The sequence below is a fragment of the Eubalaena glacialis genome, chromosome 18, assembly GCF_028564815.1.
Source record: "Eubalaena glacialis isolate mEubGla1 chromosome 18, mEubGla1.1.hap2.+ XY, whole genome shotgun sequence".
Lineage (NCBI taxonomy): Eukaryota > Metazoa > Chordata > Mammalia > Artiodactyla > Balaenidae > Eubalaena > Eubalaena glacialis.
In genome coordinates, this window is record NC_083733.1 from 69,212,251 (window position 1) to 69,235,560 (window position 23,310).

At 43.4% G+C, this 23,310-nt stretch overlaps 1 protein-coding gene across 1 annotated transcript; it reads right to left on the reverse strand.

Annotated features, from left to right (window-relative positions):
- Positions 1–6,433: 6,433 nt before the first annotated feature.
- Positions 6,434–19,961, reverse strand: LOC133077578 (zinc finger protein 211-like). The gene is made up of 3 exons (XM_061172370.1): positions 19,745–19,961; positions 18,355–18,481; positions 6,434–8,164 (listed from the first exon to the last, which is right to left on the reverse strand). Exons 1-3 carry the CDS (start codon positions 19,775–19,777, stop codon positions 6,510–6,512), a joined length of 1,815 nt encoding a protein of 604 aa, XP_061028353.1. The 5' UTR covers positions 19,778–19,961; the 3' UTR covers positions 6,434–6,509.
- Positions 19,962–23,310: the final 3,349 nt, after the last annotated feature.

Here is a 23,310-nt window from a genome sequence, read left to right on the forward strand (position 1 = left end):
CCCCTATAATTCGAATATTGGAACACAACGTTATCCTAGAGATCTTGTACATTCCTTTCATTTTAAAAAAAAGTAGTTTTTCTGTCTGCTTTCCTGATTCTGTGATTTCCATTATTCTATCTTCCAGACCACTTATGCATTCTCTGTATCTCTTCCTCTGCTGTTCATTCCTGCTAGCGTGCTTTTTATTTGAGCCATTGAACTTTTTTTTTTTTTTTGGCCGCTCCACACAGCTTGTTGGATCTCAGTTCCCCAACCAGGGATTGATCCCGGGCCACAGCAGTGAAAGCCCAGAATACTAACCACTAGGCCACCAGAGAACTCCCTTGAAGTATTTATTTTTAATTGGGTCTCCTTTTGTTTTCTAGTTCTCTGTTAAAATGTCCAGTGTTTAGGTCAATTATTTTTCCTAGTTCATTTAATATTTTTATTACCAATGTTTTGAATTATTTACGTTGTAACAGTTATTTCTGTTTCATTGTTTATTCTTTCAGGGGTTTTCTCTTTCTCTCAATTGAGAGTATTTCATTGGCAATTTTCATTTTATTTAACTTTCTCTACCTCTATACACTTAGGTGATACAGTTTCCCTTTGGGGTCTTGAAGGGGTGTCCTTCTGAGGGACTATGACTATGCAGAGTGGGTATACCCAATGCTTTTGGTGGGAGGGCTGGATTTGATGTGGGTGCAAGTCACGTCTTTCCTCAGAGCGTGATGGCAGCTATCACCACAGTAAGGGCTGAGACTGGAGACTGAAGGACTACAGCCAGCACTGGGTGTGGGACCTGATCCCAAGTTGCAGGAACAGAAGCCATGAGGGTCGGGCTGGGGCTGGCTCTGTTCCCATTAAGTGTGTGTTCTTCCCTCTCCCCACACTGGGACTTTAGCCACAGGAAGGGAGTGCTGAAACAAGTGGAGTTTTCGTGCATACAGGGGTCTGGTATGCTGCCTGTGTAGGCCTCTGTGGCTATGCTCAGATGCAACCTAGGGTCTTTTCCCCAGTTGTGGCTGCCCCAGATCCAGTGCTGCACTGTGGCATGCAGTGGGCTGGAGCATTTTCTTGGCTTGGACAGGGTGCACTGGACTGGGGACCATGGTGAGGTGATCATGGTGAACTCAACAGCTGCTAGAGGCCTCTCTCTGTCCTGCATTGGAAACAAGACCTCTTGCTCTCTCACAGCTGATCAGTATCTCCACTCTCCCTCACTCCCGCTGTGTTGTGGCACCACTCCATAGGGAGGAGGCGGGTCCCTGTGGTTTCTGTGCATGTATGGTGGGGTGGATGAGCTGTGGCCAACCAGCTGCCGTCAGAAGACTGGGCTGCTTCTGATATACCTGGAAAGTAAGTGCCAAGAATGGCTACCAAAACCCCACTCTGACTCTGCACTGGGACCAGGTTGCCTCTGCTTCCAAAAGTTGACTCTTTTCCCAGGTCTTGGTGGCCACACACGCAGTCCCGTGCTCTGGCATGGAGTTAGTGAGGCCAGAGCATTTGCTCCACTCTGACTTGGGTGTGCTAAGATCCTGGTCACCAGAAACCTGCAAAAACCTGCTAATGCAGACCTCTCTCTGCCTGGCCGCAGGGACAGGCATTTGCTTGCTCACTCCTCCCAAGCAAAGTCCAGGCTCCTCCAGCCTTTCTCTCTGTCCCAGTGGTCCTCCACCCCGTCAAGGAGGCTTGTCTCCACAACATAGACACGAGGACTGGAACACCTAGTCTGTACTTCAAGCCACTCACTCCCCGGGGAGTGAGCTCACTGCCCAAGTGATCGCCTTTCCTCTCTGAGTCCCACATCTCCTGACCACATTGCTTTTCTTCCCTTCCTGCCCAATTACGTGTATATGTTTCTTACAGCCTTGGTTGTACAGGAGTCCTTCTGCCAGTTTTCAGTGAGGATTGTTCCAAAGTAAATGTATTTTTGATGTGTTCGTGGGGGAACGTGAGCTCCATGCCCTCCTACACTGCCACCTTGATTTCCTCTCAGCTGGTCCATAATGAACAAAAACAACCAAATGAGAAATGAACCTATGTTGTTTGGAGGACAAGCCTGCTTAGCCCAGTTTTATCAAGAAACCTGAAAAGCCAGTTTAGTAAGAATAACTCCTCCATTGATGTCTGATCAAACACCCATTTCCTACCCTTGATATCTGATCTGAATAGCAAGATTCTTATTAAGTCGGTTTAGCAAGAACACCCGTTACCCTGTTTTCTGTTGGTAATTTTCCGTCCACTGACTCCTTCACTCTACTTCTTGGCTATAAATCCTCAGCTGTCTTTACTTAATGTTGAACTCAATCTTTCAGTCTTTGGGGACTCCTTTAAAGAACACCTTGCCCATCCTGATACCCTGTGACCCTCCACCCAAGAGCCCTGCTCATACCCTACACCCCATGCTGAGGGACAAGGGTATATTTTACTGGGAACCAACATTGATGGCTTTCCTGTGAATGACCCCATTTATCTACCCAATCTACCTAGTGCTACCTAGTAATTATTATTACTCCAGTTTGTGAAAGGAGGAGTCTGCAACTTAGAGAGGTGGAGGGACTTTCACAAATGTACACAGCTCTCAGGCCTTTGATGAGAGTGATTCCTCTACACTGAACCTGTCCAATGGCATCTCTTTGGGCCCTTCCAGCAGGCACTCCATCTGCTGTGTCCCAATCATGAACTACACACACCTGACGTCTGCATCTCCACCAGGGCCTCCAGCTCCACTATCCCCAGTGCACACCACCTCTCTGCAAACAGCCTCCCTCTTAGGAAGTTCTTCACAGGGACAGCAGCACCACCCAGCAACACACACAGGTCTTCGGTTTCACCTCAGATGTGACACAGGCCTCCATCACCACATGCAGTGATTTGTTTCCAAGGTCATGTCCATCTTCATGAACCTACTTCATGATGTGCCTTTGTCCAAATTCTCCCAGTCACTATTCCGAGTACTGTGAGGGACCCTGAAGGACTAGGAATGTCCACTGTATCCCTCTCCCAGTCCCCAAGGCTCTTCCTCCTAACTCTAGGACCCACTGCCTAACTGCTCCTCCTACCCACCAGAAAAATATGTCACCAAATAATGATTGCTAATCTTCAAGAACGTGCCCACATCTCCTCGGGACTCATGCTTGACAAACCTAAGTCTAAATGCTATGTGCTGAATGCAGGCTGACACCTCCCATAAAGCCTGTAAAACCCCACCCCAAGTCCTTCTGCTTGCTTGACAAAGCTGCTCACAGGTGTGAATCTCCAGGTTGTAACAAGGTGGTTACCCAGTCCCTGGTCTGAAAACCATCAGTGCATCATCATACTTGCAGTCATGTGGGAGAAGTTGTTCTTTCCAAACCAGTCTTCACTCACCTCATCACACATTATCCAGGAGGACTGGGAGATTATGTGCGGCCCACACACCAGAATGTTGGGCATCCCTATCACATGCCTGCCGCAAAATCTCGCTGGAGTATTTGTGAGTTTTGTAGCCACACCTGCTGTGCTGGGTCAGCACCTCCCACTTTATTTCCCAAACAGGTTCTCACTTCTGTCATAAATCCTTTGTGCTGTGGTACAGAAGTTTGTAGGTCCAGGATGCATTGAAGTGTGTTAGCAATCAAAATCTGTCACACAGTGTCCCCAGTTGTGCTGATATGCACTGATATTTAGAATACTTTCGTGTGTAATAAAGTTACTGGAGTTATGAAAGGGCTCTTTTATTTTAGAAACACATTTTAAGAAATTATGTATTCAGGGGCTTCCCTGGTGGTGCAGTGGTTGAGAATCTGCCTGCCAATGCAGGGGACATGGGTTTGATCCCTAGTCTGGGAAGACCCCACATGCCAAGTGCTGCAACTACTGAAGCCCATGCGCCTAGAGCCCGTGCTCCACAACAAGAGAAGCCACCACAATGAGAAGCCCATGCACCGCAAAGAAAAGTAGCCCCCACTCGCTGCAACTAGAGAAAGCCTGTGCGCAGCAATGAAGACCCAACACAGCCAAAAATAAATAAAAGAAATTTAAAAACAAAGAAATTTATGTATTCAAAGACATGATACCTGGGATTATAAATTGTAAAAACCACTAAGTAAATCACGATACACAAACACAAAATATCTGCAAAAATACAGTAAATGATGTTAAGATACAGGAAGGTTCCTACACATTCTATTTATATATACATTTGAAAAAAGTTATTTCAAAAGTAGAATATGCTCTTGCATCAGTATTTTTAATTTTGAGAATGAATTAAAAATGACAGGAGGAAACTTGTTTCAGGGCTTTACACAAGTATCACAGTGTTAAAATGTACATTTAAGATACATGTAATTTATTTTCAGTCAACTACACATACATTAAACGATTTTTAAAACAAATATGCAAAACCTGTCACTTTATAATCATTCTACTATGGTTTATTAGCAACATTCTTAAAATTATTTGTGGCTACTGCACCTGTAAGGTAGAAAAAGAATACAATGGTGGGCTCCTGGCAATGCTTCCCAACTCCACATTCAGTGACATTATGTTGGCAATTTGACATTGGATATGCTGGGAGTATTTACACCAGGGAAACTGGCAAAGACTACAAACCAGGATTTCATTTACTGTGTTACTGAATATCTGGACTTAGGACTGAGGTAGGATATGGGAGTTCCCTGGTGGCCTAGTGGTTAGGATTCTGGGCTTTCAGTGCTTGGGCCTGGGTTTGATGTCTGGTCGGGGAACTGAGGTCCCATAAGCTGTGTGGTGTGGGGAAAAAAAGGGGGGGGGTAGGTGAGAATTAAAAAAAGGAAAAAAACCTGAGGTAGCGTATGTTAATAGTGCAGATTTATCTTTAACATATATAATGTATGTGGCCATTACATTATGCATAACACCAAAATTAAGAAAAAATTGAGAACATATTCACTATGCCAAATTACAGTTCCATGCAGAAGTCACTCACATTGGGTAAATGTGTGAAATCTCACAGATACCTTTGTTGTTTCCCTGATCTCCTATTTGTCAAGGAAAGAGAAAATAGACAAGAACTCACAAAATAAAAGCAGGTAAAAGGCAGAAATAGAAATTTATCAAAACAAGACATGCAGGTAAAAAATAGACACATTAAAAAAAAAAACAAAACTCAAACTCAAGAATCCTGAGAGAGGGAATCCCCTGGCAGTCCACTAGTTATGGCTCTGTGCTTCCACTGCAGGGAGCACGGGTTCAATCCCTGGTTGGGGAACTAAAATCCCACATGCCACAAAGTGCACCAAAAAAAAAAAAAAAAAAAACCATGAGAAAAAAGCAATTAAAATCATACTGATTTTATACTGTGATTTTACAGTCTTCATCAGAGGGGTCAGCCAGCATTCAGTCTTAGCTTTTAAGCTAGGTTGGTCAAGTGTAGGTTGCAGAAGGGGGACAGGAAAGTTCTTGCTGGTTAAAAATCATTATTTGGTGACTTACATTTTGGGGAGGGGGGCGGGGGAGGAGCAGTAAGGAGATGGGAAAAGGGATTAGGAGGAAGAGCCTTGGGTACCAGGCCATGTGAGGGCCACAGTGGACATTCCTAGTCCTTCAGTGTCCTTCACACTGCCCAGAACAGTGAGCGGGTCAACTGCATAATGGGGAAACAGGGACATCCTGAAGTGGATTTATGAAAAAGGAAAGGACCTTGAAAATGAATCACTGCATATGGCAGTGGAGCCAGTGTCACATCTGGGGTGACTCCAATGATCTTCTCCACAGTGCCTGGCTTGGTGTTGCTGTCACTGTAAGAACATCCCAAGAGGGAGGGTGTTTGCAGGAAGGAGATGTACACTGGGAAAAATGAAGCTGGAGGCCCAGGTGGAGAAGAACACATCAGGTGTTGGTAGTTCATCGTTGGGACAAAGCAAATGGAGTCCCTGCTCGAAGCAGAAGAGATGCCACTGGAAGGGTGCAGTGTAAAGGAAGCACTCTCATCAAAGGCCTGGCAGTAGTGAGGCCTTGTGGAATTCCCTCAACGTCTCTGGGCTGCACATGCCTTCCTTTACAAATGGGAATAAAAACACTATGAGCACTGGTTTGGTTGGGTAGATGAACGGAGCCATTTCCAAGAAAGCCATCAATGTTGTTTCCCAGAGAAAAGACAGCCCTATCCATCAGCATGGGGCTATGGTTATCAGCAGGGCTCCTGGGGTGGGGGGCAAAAGTGTCCAGATGGACAACATGTCTTTGAGTCCTCAACGGGGGAAAGGGGGGAAGAGGACTGAAGTGACCAGACTCCCCATGTCCTGAACCAGGGAACCTGGCATTGAATCCAGATCACTGTTCACAACAGATGATACATTCTCTCTGGGCCACAGTTTGTCCCAAGAAAGGGTACATTTGCTACACAGTAACTGCAGGGGTTCTTCCCACCCTGTTACAATCTCAAACTCCTTGAACATCAGTCCCATCTATATTCGCTATATTCATAAGGTCCTTTTACCAGTGTGAACTGATGTTTAATGAAGTGGCACCTTTCAATAAGATTTATCACATTCCTTGCACTAATAAAGCTTTTCTCCAGTGTGGATTTTCCTATGGATATGGAGGAGCTGTCTTCGGCTAAAGGATTTTCCACATTCAGTGCACTCATAAGGCCTTTCTCCAGTGTGAACTCTCTGATGACGACGAAGGCTTGACCCATCAGTAAAACATTTCCCACATTCATTGCACTGATAAGGCCTTTCTCCTGTGTGAATTCTCTGATGAACATAAAGATCAGATATAATACTAAAACATTTCCCACATGCACTGCACTCATAAGGTCTTTCTCCACTGTGAACTCTCTGATGACGATGAAGGCTTGAGCTACCAGTAAAACACTTCCCACATTCACTGCACTCATAAGGCCTTTCTCCACTGTGAACTCTCTGATGATAATAGAGACCAGAACTAGTAGTAAAAGATTTCCCACATTCACTGCACTCATAAGGCCTTTCTCCACTGTGAACTCTCTGATGATAATAGAGACCAGAACTAGTAGTAAAAGATTTCCCACATTCACTGCACTCATAAGGCCTTTCTCCACTGTGAACTCTCTGATGATAATAGAAACCAGAGCTAGTAGTAAAAGATTTCCCACATTGACTACACTCATAAGGCTTTTCTCCACTGTGAACTCTCTGATGGTAATGAAGGCTCGTCTTAGCAGTAAAAGATTTTCCACATTTATTGCATTCATAAGGCTTTTCTCCAGTATGAACTTTCTTATGGGCACTGAGGTGTCCGTTTCGGCTAAAGAATTTCCCACATTCACTGCACTCAAAAGGCTTTTCTCCACTGTGAACTCTCTGATGATTACAAAGGATCGACCTATTACTAAAAGATTTCCCACATTCACTGCACTCATAAGGCCTTTCTCCAGTGTGAACTCTCCTATGATAATAGAGGCCAGACCTAGTAGTAAAAGATTTTCCACATTCACTGCACTCATAAGGCCTTTCCCCACTGTGAACTCTCTGATGTGTAAGGAAACTAGATTTGTGGGTAAAAAATTTTCCACATTGGCTGCATTCATAAGGCCTTTCTCCAGTGTGAACTTTCTGGTGCTGACTATGGTTACTTCTTTGGGTGTAGGCTTTCCCACAGTTGCTGCATTCACAAAACCCTTCGGTAGTGAGGACTCTCTCATCCTGAATAAGTATTTCTGTGTGGCTGGAGAATTTGTTGCCTTCTCCCCAGCTGTGATGACTTTTCCCACTGTCAAAAACAGCTTCACACTCCTTACTGTTGTTCAGTTTCTTCCTGGTATTAGTGACCTGTTTCTGAAGTCCAATTTTGGCCACGTAGTTGTTCCCAATCTCCATGTAGGTAGAGAGATTCCCTGTTGCATGGATTGTGCAGCTTTTCAAAAATGTGGGTCTCCCCATATCACAGCTGAAGGGTTTCTCTCTAATGTGCTGCTTCTGGTGCTCTTGAAGGTTTGCAGTGAAATAGAACTGTTTCCCACATGCCCCACATGTGTATGCTTTCTGCCCCCTATTTGTTCCTTGCTCTTCAGCCAAGTGCAAAATGTCTCTCAAGACTGGGATGCACATCTTACAGGGCTGGGCCTTCTCAGGAGATGAACCTGCACTGGGAGTACTGATCTGTGACACTCTTTGTGCAGATACGCTCTGTTCAGAAGGTGTCTCTTCATCCTCAACCCGGTGCCAAGAACCTGAAAACAAAGAAGTGATGGTGAAGTTCTTGTTCACGTTATTGGGTGTGAGTGACACCATCACAACAGTATATCTGACACATGAAGGAAGCAGTCCACAGGATTGTGTTCAGGAAATGGAGTTGGGGTCAAATTGGGAAAGGTGCTCTCACCAAGTACAGGACACAGGGACTGGATGTGGCCCAAGGCAAAAGGCGAGTTCTACAATTCACTCCTCTGTCAATGGCTTTTACCAGTACCACATCTACTGGTGACCTACCATAATATGCAGAAGTGTATTTCCAGGCCCCAGAAAATCTGACTGCAACTGGTAGCTGGTGTTCAAGAAATATTAAAGGATATATACATGGTTGAGGACATAAACAATACCAGTAAGTACTAAGGGGAAAACAATGTGAAGACCACATGAGATAAATGGGTTAGAGAGGTGGTAGGGAAATTATCCTAGGCTGGAGTCAGAATAAAAATGGGAAGTAGGGAATTCCCTGGTGGTCCAGTGGTTAAGACTCCATGCTTCCAATGCAGGGAGTGTGGGTTCAACCCCTGGTTGGGAAACTAGGATCCCACAGGCCGTGGGGCATGGTCAAAAAAAAAAAAAAAGGAAGTAGTAAAAAGGACAAGTTAGCAGAATGTCAAGAATGGAGAAAGGACAAGAGAAGTAATTGGGGGCCACTGGCAATGGCCCTAAAACACTACTCAAATAAGATATGTTCCAGGTATTACTTCTCAACACAGACCTTATAACAAGCCCTCTCCCAGCTGCCATTCATCTTACCAGGATACCTGTAAGCTCTTTATACTGAAACTAGAGTCATGTCCATCCCATGAAACCACCAAGGACTCTCCATCCCCAGCTGAAAAACTACACGGGACAGAAATGATACAAGCCCTAACAGAGTCAGGACAGGTAAGTGGCCAACATGAGCCCAGAGGAACTCAGTACACATTAGACCAAGGAACGATAATTAAATACCACAAAAAGAACGTCCAGTGGAGCCAGAGGGGGGAAGGATGCACAGTGGATCGAGTACAGACTGTTAAGAATCCATCTCCCCACCTAAACGGGAACAATCTAACTGATGTAACTCTTTTGCAACTATGGAGTCTACTGAAGATTTGCAGTGTCCCACAAAACGAAGTTTGAACAGACGAAACTTTAAAACCAGAATCAGATATCACAGGAATGTTGGGATGATCACGCTGGGAATATAAAACAATTATGATTAATATGCTAATTAACGTCTGCAAATGGATAAAGCAGACAGCATACGAGAGCAGAAGGGCAATGTAAGCAGAGAGATGGGAAATCTAACAAAGAATCAAGAAATGCTAGAGATCGAGAACACCATAACAGAAATGGAAAATGACTGTGATAGGCTTATTTATAAACTGGACATAGGTGAGGAAAGAATCTGAGCTTGATGTTCTCTTAGGAAAAACTTCCAAAACTGAAAAGAAAAAAGGACAAGACAAAAAAAAAATCCAATATTGGTGGGACAACTACAAAAGGTTTAACATACACATATGGAAACATCAAAAGGAGAAAGAGACAAAGGAACAGAAAAAATATTTGAGGCAATAATGATGGAGAATTTTCACCAAATTACTATCAGACACCAAAGCACAGATCCAGGAAGCTCAGAGAACATCAAGTAGGTTTAATGCGAAAAAACTACACCTAGAAATATCACATTCAAATGCACAAAAAAGTCCTGAAACAAGCCATAGGAATAAACACCTTACCCACAGAGAAGCAACAAAAACAATTACAGTTGAATTCTCCTCAGAACTCATGCAGACAAGAAGAGAATGAAGTGAAACATTTAAAGTGCTCAGGGTGGGTGTGGGAGGTGACCTTCAGCAACCCAGAATTTGGTATCCAGCAAAAATTACCCTTTAACACTGATGGTGAAATAAACACTTTCTTACATACAGAAAAATTGTGGGAATATATTAAAAGAAGTTCTTCAGAGAGATGAAGGGACTTCCCTGGCAGTCCAGTGGTTACCATGCACGCTTCCACTGCAGGGGGCATGGGTTTGATCCCTGGTCAAGGAGCTAAGATGCCGCATGTGGCACAGCATGGCCAAAAAAAAAAAAAAAAAAAGGAGAGAGAGATGGTAAATGATATAGATCAGAAATTTGGGTTTCATAGAGAAAGGAAGAGCATCAGAATAAAAAATATTTTACTGACACATAATTGTTAAGGAACATCGTATATCTTTAAGCTGTACAACATGATTCTATATATGTACACACTGAAATGACTACCACATAAGTTCAGTTGAATTATGTCTTACAATTTTCTTTCTTCTGACAAGAACTTTTAAGATCTACTTTCTTAAACACTTCTAAATATACAATACAGTTTTGTTAACTAAAGTCACTATGCTGTGAATTACATCCCCAGAACTTAATCATCTTATAACTAGAAGTCTGTAACTTCTGAAACCCTTCACCCATGTCATCTACCCACCTTCCCGCATTCTGGCAATCACTAATTTGTTGTCTGCATCTGAGTTTGGTGGTGTTGTTGTTGCTGTTTTTTCCAAAGATTTCCCATGTAAGTATAATCATGTAGTACAGTTAAACCTTGAATAACATGGGTTAGAATTGCTTGGGTCCATTTATACACGGATATTTTCCAATAAATGCACAGCACTACATGATCTTTAGTTGGATGAATCAAAAAATGGGAAACTTGGGCTTCCCTGGTGGTGCAGTGGTTAAGAATCCACCTGCCAATGCGGGGGACATGGGTTTGAGCCCTGGGCTGGGAAGATTCCCACATGCCGTGGAGCAACTAAGCCCGTGTGCCACAACTACTGAGCCTGCACTCTAGAGCCCGTGAGCCACAAATGCTGAAGCCTGTGTGCCACAACTACTGAAGCCTGCACGCCTAGAGCCTGTCCTCTGCAACAAGAGAAGCCACTGCAATGAGAAACCCGCGCACCACAACAAAGAGTAGCCCCTGCTCGTTGCAACTAGAGGAAGCCAACGTGCAGCAACAAAGACCCAACACAGCCAAAATAAATAAAATTAATTAATCAATATTTTTAAAACAATGGGAAACTTCAGAATCACAGGGCTGACTATGGGACTTAAACATCCCCAGATTTCAGTATATGCAGGGGATCCTGGCACCAATCCTCTGTGGAAACATAGGGACAACAGGATTTCTCTCTCTGACTTATTTCACTTAGCATAATGCCCATAAAATCCAATCATGTTGCTGTAAATGGCAACATTTCCTTCTTTTTTTAATGGTTGAATAAAACTGAATAGTATTCCATATATAAGGCGTGTTTGTTATCCACTCATCCATCAATGGACACTTAGGTTGTTTCCATGTCTTGGATATTGTAAATAATGTAGCAATAAACATGGAGTACAAATATCTTTTTGAGATGATGATTTCACTCCCCTAGATAAATACATAGAGATGGAACTGATGGACCATATGGTAGTTCCTTTCTTAATTGTGTAAGGATTCTCTACTCTTTTCCATGTGGTAAAAATAATGTACATTCCTACCAACAGTGCACACGGGGTCCCTTTTCTTCACATCTTCTCTTATACTTATTTATTGTCTTTTTCATAACAGACATTATAACAGGTGTGAGGTGGTATCTCATTGTGGTATTAATTTGCATTTCCCCGACCATTAGTGATATTGAGCACCTTTTCATGTAGAAGGTCACCGTTTGCATATCTTCTTCTCAAAACTGTCTATTTAGATATAACAGTTTGTACAAAACAACAATAGCAACAGTGTACTCCATCATGTATTTTTAAACATACCCATATATGTATGTTTACGTAAAATTAAAACAAAAGACAACAATAATACAATGGAGAAGATGGAAAATTAGGATTTTTTAAAATTATGAGCTTTTTAAACTACCCACGAAACCACAGTGTCATTTGAATGTGGGATTGAATTAGCTGTCAATACATATTGGAAACTCTCTCGCGACTACATAAAAAATGAAAAGGAACAAGTATAGATGATATGCTAACAGAGGAGAGAAAAAGGGTCATTCAAAATGCTTCATTAAAACCACAAAAAGAAGGGTGGAAGACTCAACTAGGAACAAAGAACAAGGGCAATGAAAAGAAAATGGTAACAAATATGTTAGATATTTTTCCAACTGTATCAATATATTAAACATCGATAGTCTCAATGCACCAATTTAAAGAGAGATTATCAGAGTGGATCAAAAAACAAGACTGAATTATATGTTGTCTCCGAGAAACCCACTTTAAATACAAAGATGCACATAGAGGAAGCTCCCTGGTGGTGCAGTGGTTAAGAATCCACCTTCTAATGCAGGGGACGCGGGTTTGATCCCTGGTCTGGGAACTAGATCCTACATGCATGCCGCAACTAAGAGTTCGCACACCACAACTAAGGAGCCTGCGAGCTGCAACTAAGGAGCCCATCGGCCACAACTAAGGACTCCACCAGCCACAATTAAGGAGCACACGTGCCACAACTAAAGGAGCAAGTGAGCTACAACTAAGGAGCCTGCGAGCCTCGACTAAGACCCAGCACAACCAAAATAAAAAAATTTTTTTAAAAAGATGCTTAAAAATAAGATGCATATAAATTAAAAGTATGTCAATACAGAAAAAAAAGGTCAACACAAATCAAAAGAAAAAAAAGAAAAGTGGTAGTAACTATACTGATATCACAGCAGATTTCACATAAGCAAAGTTATCAAGGATAATGAGAATGACACAATGGTAAAGGGATCAATACTCCAGAATACACAACAATCCTTAACATGTCTGTGTCTAACAACACAATGTCAAAATATGAGGCAAAACAGACCTACAAGCAAAAAATAGATGAATCTGCTATAACACTTGGAGACTTCATTCAACACACCTCTATAAGAAATGAACAGATCCAGAAAAGGAAAAATCCATAAGGATGCTGATAAACTGAGGATCACCATCATCAGTCAACTGGATGTAACAGTCACCTATAGATTACTAGGCTACTCCATTCAAAAACAGAATATTCTTCTCAAACTGACATAGAACATTCACAAGATGGACTACATCTTGGGCCAGAAAACACACCTTAACAAATTTAAAAGAACAGAAAACATACAAGGTCAGTTCTCAGAACAAAGTGAATTACACCGGCAACCAGTAACAAAAGGATAGCTGTAAAATTGCAGAACACTGATAAATTAAACAATACACTTCCAAGTAAAACATGGGTCAAAGAAGAAATATTAAGATAAATTTTTAAGTATTCTGAAAGAAACAAACACAGCACTTGTCAAAACATGCAGATGGGTACTTCCCTGGTGGCGCAGTTAAGAATCTGCCTGCCAATGCAGGGGACATGGGTTCAAGCCCTGGTCTGGGAACATCCCACATGCCGCGGAGCAACTGAGCCCATGTGCCACAACTACTAAGCCTGCGCTCTAGAGCCCACACGCCGCAACTACTGAAGTCCGCACGCCTAGAGCCCGTGCTCCACAACAAGAGAAGTCACCGCAATAAGAAGCCTGTGCACTGCAGTGAAGAGTAGCCCCCACTCACTGCAACTAGACAAAGCCCACATGCAGCAACAAAGACCCAACGCACCCAAAAATAAACTTAAAAAAGAAATGCAGATGCAGTGAAAGCAGTGTTTATATGGCAATCGGTAGCACTGAATGCATATATTAGATAAGATGAAAGACCTAAAATCAGTCATCTGTGCTTCTATCTTAGGAAACTAGGGGAAAATGAAATACAAAGGAAGAAGAAAAGAAATAATTTTAAAAATCAGTAGAGAAAAATCAACAAAGTCAAAAAAAAGCTGGTTCTTTAAAATGCCCGATAAAATCAAAAACATGCTAGTCAGCCTAGTCACAAAAACAAGAGAGGACACAAATTACTAATATCAAAATGAAAAAGGAGGGCTTCCCTGGTGGCACACTGGTTAAGAATCCGCCTACCAATGCAGGGGACATGGGTTTGAGCCCTGCTCTGGAAAGATCCCACATGCCGTGGAGCAACTAAGCCTGCGCACCACAACGACTGAGCCTGCACTCTAGAGCCCGTGAGCCACAACTACTGAGCCCAAGTGCCACAACTACTGAAGCCTGTGCGCCTAGAGCCTGTGCTCTGCAACAAGAGAAGCCACCCAATGAGAAGCCCACGCACCGCAACAAAGAGTAGCCCCTGCTTGCCACAACTAGAGAAAACCCTGCGTGCAGCAGCAAAGACCCAACACAGCCAAAAAAATAATAATAATATAAAAAGTGCACAGTTTGTTCAGTTTAAAAAAAAAATTAAAAAGGACACATGACTATAGATACAATGGATGTTCAAAGGATAATAATGAAATATATGAGAATCTCCAAGACCATAAATTTGAAAACCTAAATGAAATGGATCAACACCCTGAAAGATACAGTCTACCAAACTCACACAAAAAGAAACAATCTAAATAGGTCTACATGTATTTAAGCAGTTAAGACTCCATGCTTCCACTGCAGAGGGCCCAGGTTAGATCCCTGATAGGGGGAGCTTAAGATTCCACATGCCTTGGTGTGCGGCCCCTCCAAAAAAACCTAAAACTAAACCAACAAAAAAAAGAAATAGACAATCTCAATGGGTCTACATTTACTACAGAAATTGAATCAATGATGAATAGCTTTCCACAGGACTTCCCTGGCAGTCCAGTGGTTAAGACTTTGCCTTCCAATGCAGGGGGTGTAGGTTCGATCCCTGGTCAGGGAGCTAACATCCCACATGCCTCAGGGCCAAAAAACCAAAACATAAAACAGAAGAAATATTGTAACAACTTCAATAAAGACATTAAAAATAGTCCACATCCAGGGACTTAACTGGTGGCACAGTGGTTAAGACTCTGCGCTCCCAATGCAGGGGGCCCAAGTTCGATCCCTGATCAGGGAACTAGATCCCACATGCATGCCACAACTAAGAGTTCGCATGCCACAACTAAAGAGCCTGCAAGCCGCAACTAAGGAGCACGCCTGCCGCAAGTAAGACCCGAAGCAACAAAATAAAGATTTTTAAAAAATTGTTTTTTAATGGTCCACATCCAAAAAAAAAGAAATTCTTAAAAAAAAATTAATAACCTTCCAAATTTTCTGGGAATACAATTGGCAGACATTGGTTCACTGGTCAAATCTGACAAACATTAAGGAAGATAGTACACAATTCTCTACAACTGCTTTCAGAATACAGAAACAGAAGGAATTCTTCCACACTAATTGCATCAGAACAGCATTACTCTAATATCAAACCAAAGACATTAAAAGAAAAGTATAGACCAGTATCTCTCATGAACATAGATGCAACAATCCTCACAAAATATCAGTAAATTGTTTCAAAAACAGTTGGAAAAGAATTATACGGGACTTCCCTGGTGGCACAGTGGTTAAGAATCCGCCTGCGAGTGGAGGGGACATGGGTTCGAGCCCTGGTCTGGGAAGATCCCACATGCCACAGAGCAACTAAGCCTGTGAGCCACAATGACTGAGCCTGAAGGCCACAACTACTAAGCCCGCGTGCCACAACTACTGAAGCCCGCGCTCCACAATAAGAGAAGCCATTGCAATGAGAAGCCCGCGCGCCACAACGAAGAGTAGCCCCCCGCTCGCCGCAACTAGAGAAAGCCTGTGCGCAGTAACAAAGACCCAGTGCAGGAAAGGAGGGAAGGAGGGAGGGAGGGAGGAAGGGAGGGAGGGAGGGAGGGAAGGAAGGAAGGAAGGAAGGAAGGAAGGAAGGAAGGAAGGAAGGAAGGAGGGAAGAATTATACACCATGACCAACTGAGAATGATCCACGTTACGCAATGCTGCTTTAACATTAAAAAATCAATTAATATAATCCATGTCATCAACAGGTTAAAGACCAACTCATGATCTCATCAATAGATGCAGAAAAAGGATCTGACAAAATCCAACAGCCACTTATGTTAAAAATCTCCATATAATATAACCTAAAAATTGAAAAAAAACACTTCAACTTGATAAACTAAATAAAACCCTATAGCTACTATCATACTTACTAGAGAAAAACTAGAACTCTCCCACTAAGATGAAGAAGGCAAGGATGTTCCCTTTTACAACTCCCTTTCAACTTTATAGTGGAAGTCAAAACAAAGGCAATGAGATGAGGTTATATAAATGGCATACTGATCAGGAAGGAAGGAATAAAACTGTCTTCATTCTCATATGACATGACCAGCTATGTAAAACACCCAAAAAATAGAGGAAAAAAAAAATTCCTGGAACTAAGAAGCAATTACAGCAAGCTTTCAGGACATAAGCTTAATATACAGAAGTCAATTACGTACTATATACCATCAATGAACAAGTAAATTTGAAATTAAAAACACAATACCATGTAAATTAGCACCCGCTCAAAAAAAAAGAGAGCAAGAGAAAGAAATATTGAGTTACAGATCTATCAAAACGTGTACAAGATATACATGAGAGAAACTATAAAACTTAAATAGAGGAATCATGAATTCCATGGTGGTCCACTGGTTAGGACTCCATGCTTTCACTGCCATGGGCCTGAGTAGGGGATCCCTAGTAGGGGAACTAAAATCCCTCAGGCCTCGCAGTGCAGCCAAAAAACAAACAAACAAACACTCTAATAAAGAAATCAAAGAAATAAATAAATGGAAAGATATTTCACGTTCATAAACAAGAAAACCCAGTATCGTCAAGATGTCCGTTCTTCCCAACTTCATCTATAGATTCAATGCAACCCATATCAAAATACCAGCAAGTTATTTTGTGGACATAAATACTTTGATCCTAAAATTTATACAAAAAGGCAAAAGTCCCAAAATAGCCAACACAAAACTGAAGAAGAACAAAGCTGGCAGACTGACACTACTCAACTTTAAGACTTAGTATCTAAAGTAATCAAGCCAGTGTGATATTGTTGAAATGACAGAGAAACTGTTCAATGAAAAGTATTGAGAACCCAGAAATAGACCCATAGAAATACACTCAACTGACCTTTGACAGATGAGCAAGCGCAATACAATGGAGAAAAGTTAAGTCTTTTGAATAAATAGTACTGGAACAACCGAACATCACATGCCAAGAAATGAATTCTAGACACAAACCTTCACAAAAAATTAACTCAAAATGGATCACAGACCTAAATGCTAAATACAAAAAACTCTTAAAACTTAGTAAGAAAACAAAAACCCAAATGAGCAAAACACCTTAACAAACACCTCATTAAAAGAAGATATACAGGACTTCCCTGGTGGCGCAGTGGTTAAGAATCTGCCTGCCAATGCAGGGGACACAGGTTCGAGCCCTGGTCTGTGAAAATCCCACATGCCGCGGAGCAACTAAGCCCGTGTGCCACAACTACTGAACCTGCGCTCTAGAGCCTGCGAGCCACAACTACTGAAGCCCGCGTGCCTAGAGTCTGTGCTCTGCAACAAGAGAAGCCACTGCAATGAGAAGCCCGCGCACCACAATGAAGAGTAGACCCCGTTTGCTGCAACTAGAAAAAGCCCACGTGCAGCAACAAAGACCCAACGTAGCCAAAAAAAAAAGATATACAGATGACAATTTAGCATATACAAAGATGCAAGGAAATGCAAATTAAACTGAAAAGTACACACTATTACATACCTATAAGAAGGGCCAAAATCCAAACATTCACAACACCAAATGCTGGTAAGGGTGTGGAGCAACAGGAATTTCATTCATTGCTGACCGGAATGCTTAACAGATGCCAGTGTTGATAAACAGAAATTGGAACCTTGGAAAAAGGTCTTACAGAAACAGCTCATGGTCTGTTTTAGTAAAGACCATGTCAGTGACAACAGTCTGTTGTGAAGTCAGGCACAAAAAAAATGTCATGAACAGGAATGGAGCAAAACTTGGGTACCATGGATTTTGACATTCGCCTGGGCAGAGAGGGCGAGCAAGGAGGAATCTATCAGACTGAGTGCAAGACTACTAAACCTAAATCCTCACCTGCAAAACTTTGGAGCTACAGGTGTCCCGGCACTAAGGAATAGGGATACACTCTGCCTAGCCATAGTAACCACAGCACATAACCAACCAATTGAAGAAGAAAGCAGTGCCTGTGTTCCAGATGTGAGGACAGAGCTGCCCTTGGGGAAGAGAAGAAAGGCAGAGCCTAGCTCAGAGGATAGGGGTGGGTGTGAGGGCCTTACCCAGCATGCATACAACTGCAAAGTTCTCCAGCATGACATCAAGGTATAGGTGTATCTGAACCTCATCAAGAAGACACCATTCCTCCCAGGAGAAGTACACGGCAACATCCTCAAAGGTCACACTGCCCTGGTAAACAGGGACAAATAAAACCATGAACAGTCTTACTCCTGAAAACCCACAATACATCTTCCCACACATTTCCCCTACTACCCAATCAGATGGCACTTCTTGAGACCTGGGGAAGAAAACCATCTTCCTTTGATCTGCACCTCCCTTTTCCTCCAGAATACATAAGGCAGTGATTTCAAGTCTAACTCTTGCCCTTCCCTGTTTATTTCCACCAGAAAAAAGGAGACCTGCACTTACCTAAACTAGCTCAGCCTCACCTCACAGCACTTCCACATACTGGTATTGGATTCATGAGTAACCTTCTACGCCTCCTTCCATTGGTGTTGGGAAATGGGAACCCCCTCCATAGAACCCAGCCTGCACTCAGGAACCTGAGCATGGGGTTCTCCAGGGTCCCCAAACCAAAGAGCTGGGAGAATGGCAGGTGAAGAGCCCCAATACACCTCAAATACAGAGAATGTGTGCGTGGGGGGTGAGAACAAGCGAGGGACTGGGACAACCTCCACTTGCTCCAAGTGCTTCTGCAGCCTGGGAACATGTAAGAAAAGGCAAACTATAGAGGAAAGAGACCATGGCGGTGTTCCAGAGGCTCATGCACTTGTATGCATGCTGGGTAAGGCCCTCACACCCACCCCTATGCTCTGAGCTAGGCTCTGCCTTTCTCTTTTCCCCAAGGGCATCTCTGTCGTTCTCACAACTGGACCTCTGTCGGGTACCAGAGCCAGGTAACCTCGGGCTGACTGGCAAACCTCTCCTCCGTGCCTCGGTCCCCGGTGCTACCTCTTACCAGCTGTGACCTTGGAAAAGCCACAACTTCCCTCTGCCTCAATGATCTCATCACCCCCTACAGTCTGTGCTTCCACTGAACAGGCTCTGGAGTATTTTTAAAGGCCTAATTCAGATGGTGTCCTTCCTGTGCTCAAAACTCTCCACCGCTCCGAGGGCTCTCGGAGCCCTTCTCGGAGGGCTTTCTTCTCGGAGAAGAAAGGTACAACCTCTTATCTACCACTCCAGATGCAGCCTGGCCTCAAACTTTCTTCCTTGCAGAAACAAGATGGACTCCAGGTTCCCGGAATGTTCCTGCTTCAGTTGCATCTCCAAGTCTCACTCAGACAGAAAAAGGGAAAAGACCCCTGGAGGCCTCTCTGTCCTAGACCCGGGGCCTGGGATAAAGCAACGTGAACAGCCGCCTCTCAGGCGGGCCGTTCGTATCTGGGTGGGGAAACAGGCCGGGGAGAACCCGGAACACGCAGCGTTTACCTGAGCCGGGTCCCTCAGCGCAGGCGCCGCCATCGGAACTTCTGGACGGAAAGGAGTGGCGACAGTCGACCGACCGGGTCCCACTCTGCACGCACACTGCACGGGTCTGTCCCCGACCCTCAAAACCGCCCCGGTTCAGTGCGCACAGACCCTCCTCTTGCGCCTCTTAGCCTGTCACCTCGCTCCCAACACCGCACACAGAAGCCTCTGACCATCTCCGGAGACTTCACCGTAACTAAAATGGCAGCCACGAAGAAATCGGAAGTCCCTCCCCCGGAGGTTCGCCCTCCCGGAAATGCCCCCTTGCTCGATTTTCATTGGATGAGAGTCGCTGCCCCTTAGCACAAATTCTTCTGGGTAATGTAGTGCAAAAGTCTCAAGGAAGGAAGCCCCACACCGGGAAGCACCTGGGAAAAAGCCAAGAAGCACCCGGAGGAGCACTGGGAAATGACCTCTAGGGCTGGGGAGGGGCTCCAGCCTTCTTAAGGAGGCGGGGGACCCATGGGGGCGGGGAGTGTTAAGAGCATTTAAGAGTCCTTAATGCTACTTATCAATGACGTGTTTGGACATTATCTCAGAATCCTTTTAACCAACCCACGTTTAAACCCACCGGTAACAGGAACAAAAACTAAACATTATCCTATTGCTCCTGAAATGCATGCAGCCTGAAGAGTTAGTGATTTTGTGGGCTTTGTTCAGGGACCAGAAAAAAGTCAGACAGAACGCTGACTGGGAATATGGAGAGGAGATTTTGGACAGGCCTGCTCGGCAAGAGGGAGAGCACTGCTTCTCGTCCCCCTAGAAAGGGCTCTTCTGACTGCATAGTCAGTGATTGTGCCCAACTCAGTGACAAAAACTGATGATCAGGCTACCCACGATAGCTGTTCTCTTGCTCTTTGTACATTCCCTGCTCCACCAGTCTGATTCACCTACACCCTATTCACGTGAATGAACTTCCCTTACTATTGTTATTTTATTTATTTATTTATTTTGGCCGCACTGTGTGGCTTCTGGGATCTTAGTTCCCCAACCAGGGATCAAACCCAGGCCCACAGCAGGGAAACGGTGGAGTCCTAACCACTGGACCTCCAGGGAATTCCCTGACCTTCCCTCTTAATCATAAGGCCTAATCAGTCAATGCATACCTAGTTATCCTGGCCCCAGCTAGTGAATGTGCTAATCTTTAGATCATATTTCACTTTGTATTTCCACATTTTTATCTATTACTGAAAATGGTTTGATCTGATGTACAGAGGCTACCCAGAGGTTTCACTGAAAACAGAGCAGTTTCGTGTGCAATGCACAATTTTCTTAATATAGACTTTACAAAATTATCAATATTGGTGGATTCCTAACCCAAGATAGATTTTTCTGTTTTTTGGAAAAAATATAACTATCAAAAACACAATTGAATAACTGGCTGAGCTTAGAAGCACCTGTATATTAGGCAAGATTTACTTTCTCCAGATTACTCAGTGCCCATTTATCTGATACAGCTGAGCAGAAGATACAGCTGAGTAGAAGTAGGTAATACATTTGTTTATCTTTCTACCATTTCTTTGTCTCAAATTAAAATCAATATCTCCTAGATATGAAAGTGATGTGCATGCCAACTTGGAAATAGAGATTATGTTCCTCACTCACACTGGAGCTGGGGTCCTGGAAAACTCCTCCTGCCTTTGTCTTCATAACTTCACCTTGCTCACCAGTTACAAGTTGAGACCCACTGATCAGACTGTCAACCAACTGATCTTGGCCAACAACTGTTTTGCCAAAAGACTGCTTTCGGTTTTAAGGTTCGTTGGATTCGCTGGCAAAATAACCACTCGTCTCACACGAATAAACAGCTTCAATCAAATCTTTAATAGAAAGTGATTTAACTTAACTTCAATATACAGTCATTAGAGGGAAAGGAATAAGAATATTAACAGAGTATATAAATTTCAATATACAATCATTAGAGGGAGAGGAATATTAACAGAGTATATAACAGAGCATACATCACCGAATTGGGCCGACACCTACTTCCAGATCCAAGTGGCAGCTAGGAATTCCCTTGAACAGCAATCTGGAGTCCCAGTTGGGAACGTCCCGGGCGGTGAGTCCACCCCACGGGTGGGACTTCAGAGTGCTGCCCAAAGGAGTCCTGCTTTTAACGCCAAGCCGCAAGCTGATAGTCATCAGCTTGCGTGCAAGTATGCAGCTCTGGCTATTATCGCAAATGTTTTGATATTTTAGTTGTAAGTCTCAGAATGTTCGCTGAATTCCGGGAACTGGCCAGATTCCCAAGTCCCAGGAAGCTTTGTGACTTACTCCCTTCTTTATCTGTTGTATCCCAAGACTGACTAGCACCGTTTCTGCTGACCTGCATGTAGTCTAGCAGCTCGACGTGTAGCTCTTTCAGAGTCTTTGTTTAGTCAAAAGCCTATTGTTGTCTCTGAAGCCTGAACAAGACTATTTTATTAGCCTCCCCAACAACAACTTGGCTCTTTGCTCCAGAGGGATCCCACAGACAATGACAGCTTTTGGATTGAAACACTTCCTCTATGATCTTGGGTGTACATTTGTCTTGTATTTACAGAGTGGCCACAGGGGTTTCTCTTGGCACTACCTGCCTTCTGAGTGGCTTCCTGGCCATTGAGTTTTGCCCCAGAACCTCTTGGTGGATAGACTTCAGAATTCAATCCCCCCAAATGCATTGGCTTCTTTACTTTCCTTTTCTGGTTCCTTCAGGTGTTGGTAAATGTCTATATTCCTATGAACATGATTGGTGCTGGAAACAGCACACATGTGTGAAAATATTTTTTACATACTGTTTCTCAGCCACGTCAGACAGAAATCTCGGCTTATTACATGCATTCATATTTTATCCCCTGGATGTTATTTGGGCTTCAAGATCTGGACCAGTGGGTGCATGATATTTGTCCTGCACAGATACAAGCAGCAAGCCCAATACAACCACAGCAACAGACTTTACCCCAGACCTCCCCACGTGGCCACAGCCACATGCACCATCCTTATCCTGGTGAGTTTCTTCATCTCTTTTTACTGTCTCTCTTCCATTTTGAGTCTTTGCGTTACTGTAATTGTAAATCCAGGCCAGTAGCTGATGGAAACATCTGTGCTACTAGCTCCGGATTTCCCAGCTTTCAGCCCCTTTGTGCTCATCAGCAGTGACACGGGTGTCTCTAGGTTCTTCTATGATTTCTGCTCCAAAAAAATTATTTTCCTAATATTGTTAAACATTTATGCCTTATTTCTGCAGTGAATCAATTAAATTTTTTTTTAAGGGAAATTTGGGGATCTACTCCTTCCTAGTTCAGCCACTTGAGAGGTCTGGACCTCAATTTGTTTTCAATTTATTTATTATTTATTTATTATTTATTTTTGTCTGCGTTGGGTCTTCATTGCTGCGTGCAGGCTTTCTCTAGTTGTGGCGAGTGGCGCGTACTCTTCATTGCGGTGCTTGGGCTTCTCATTGCAGTGGCTTCTCTTGTTGCGGAGAACAGGCTCTAGGCGCACGGGACTCAGTAGTTGTGGTACGTGGGCTCAGTAGTTGTGGCTCA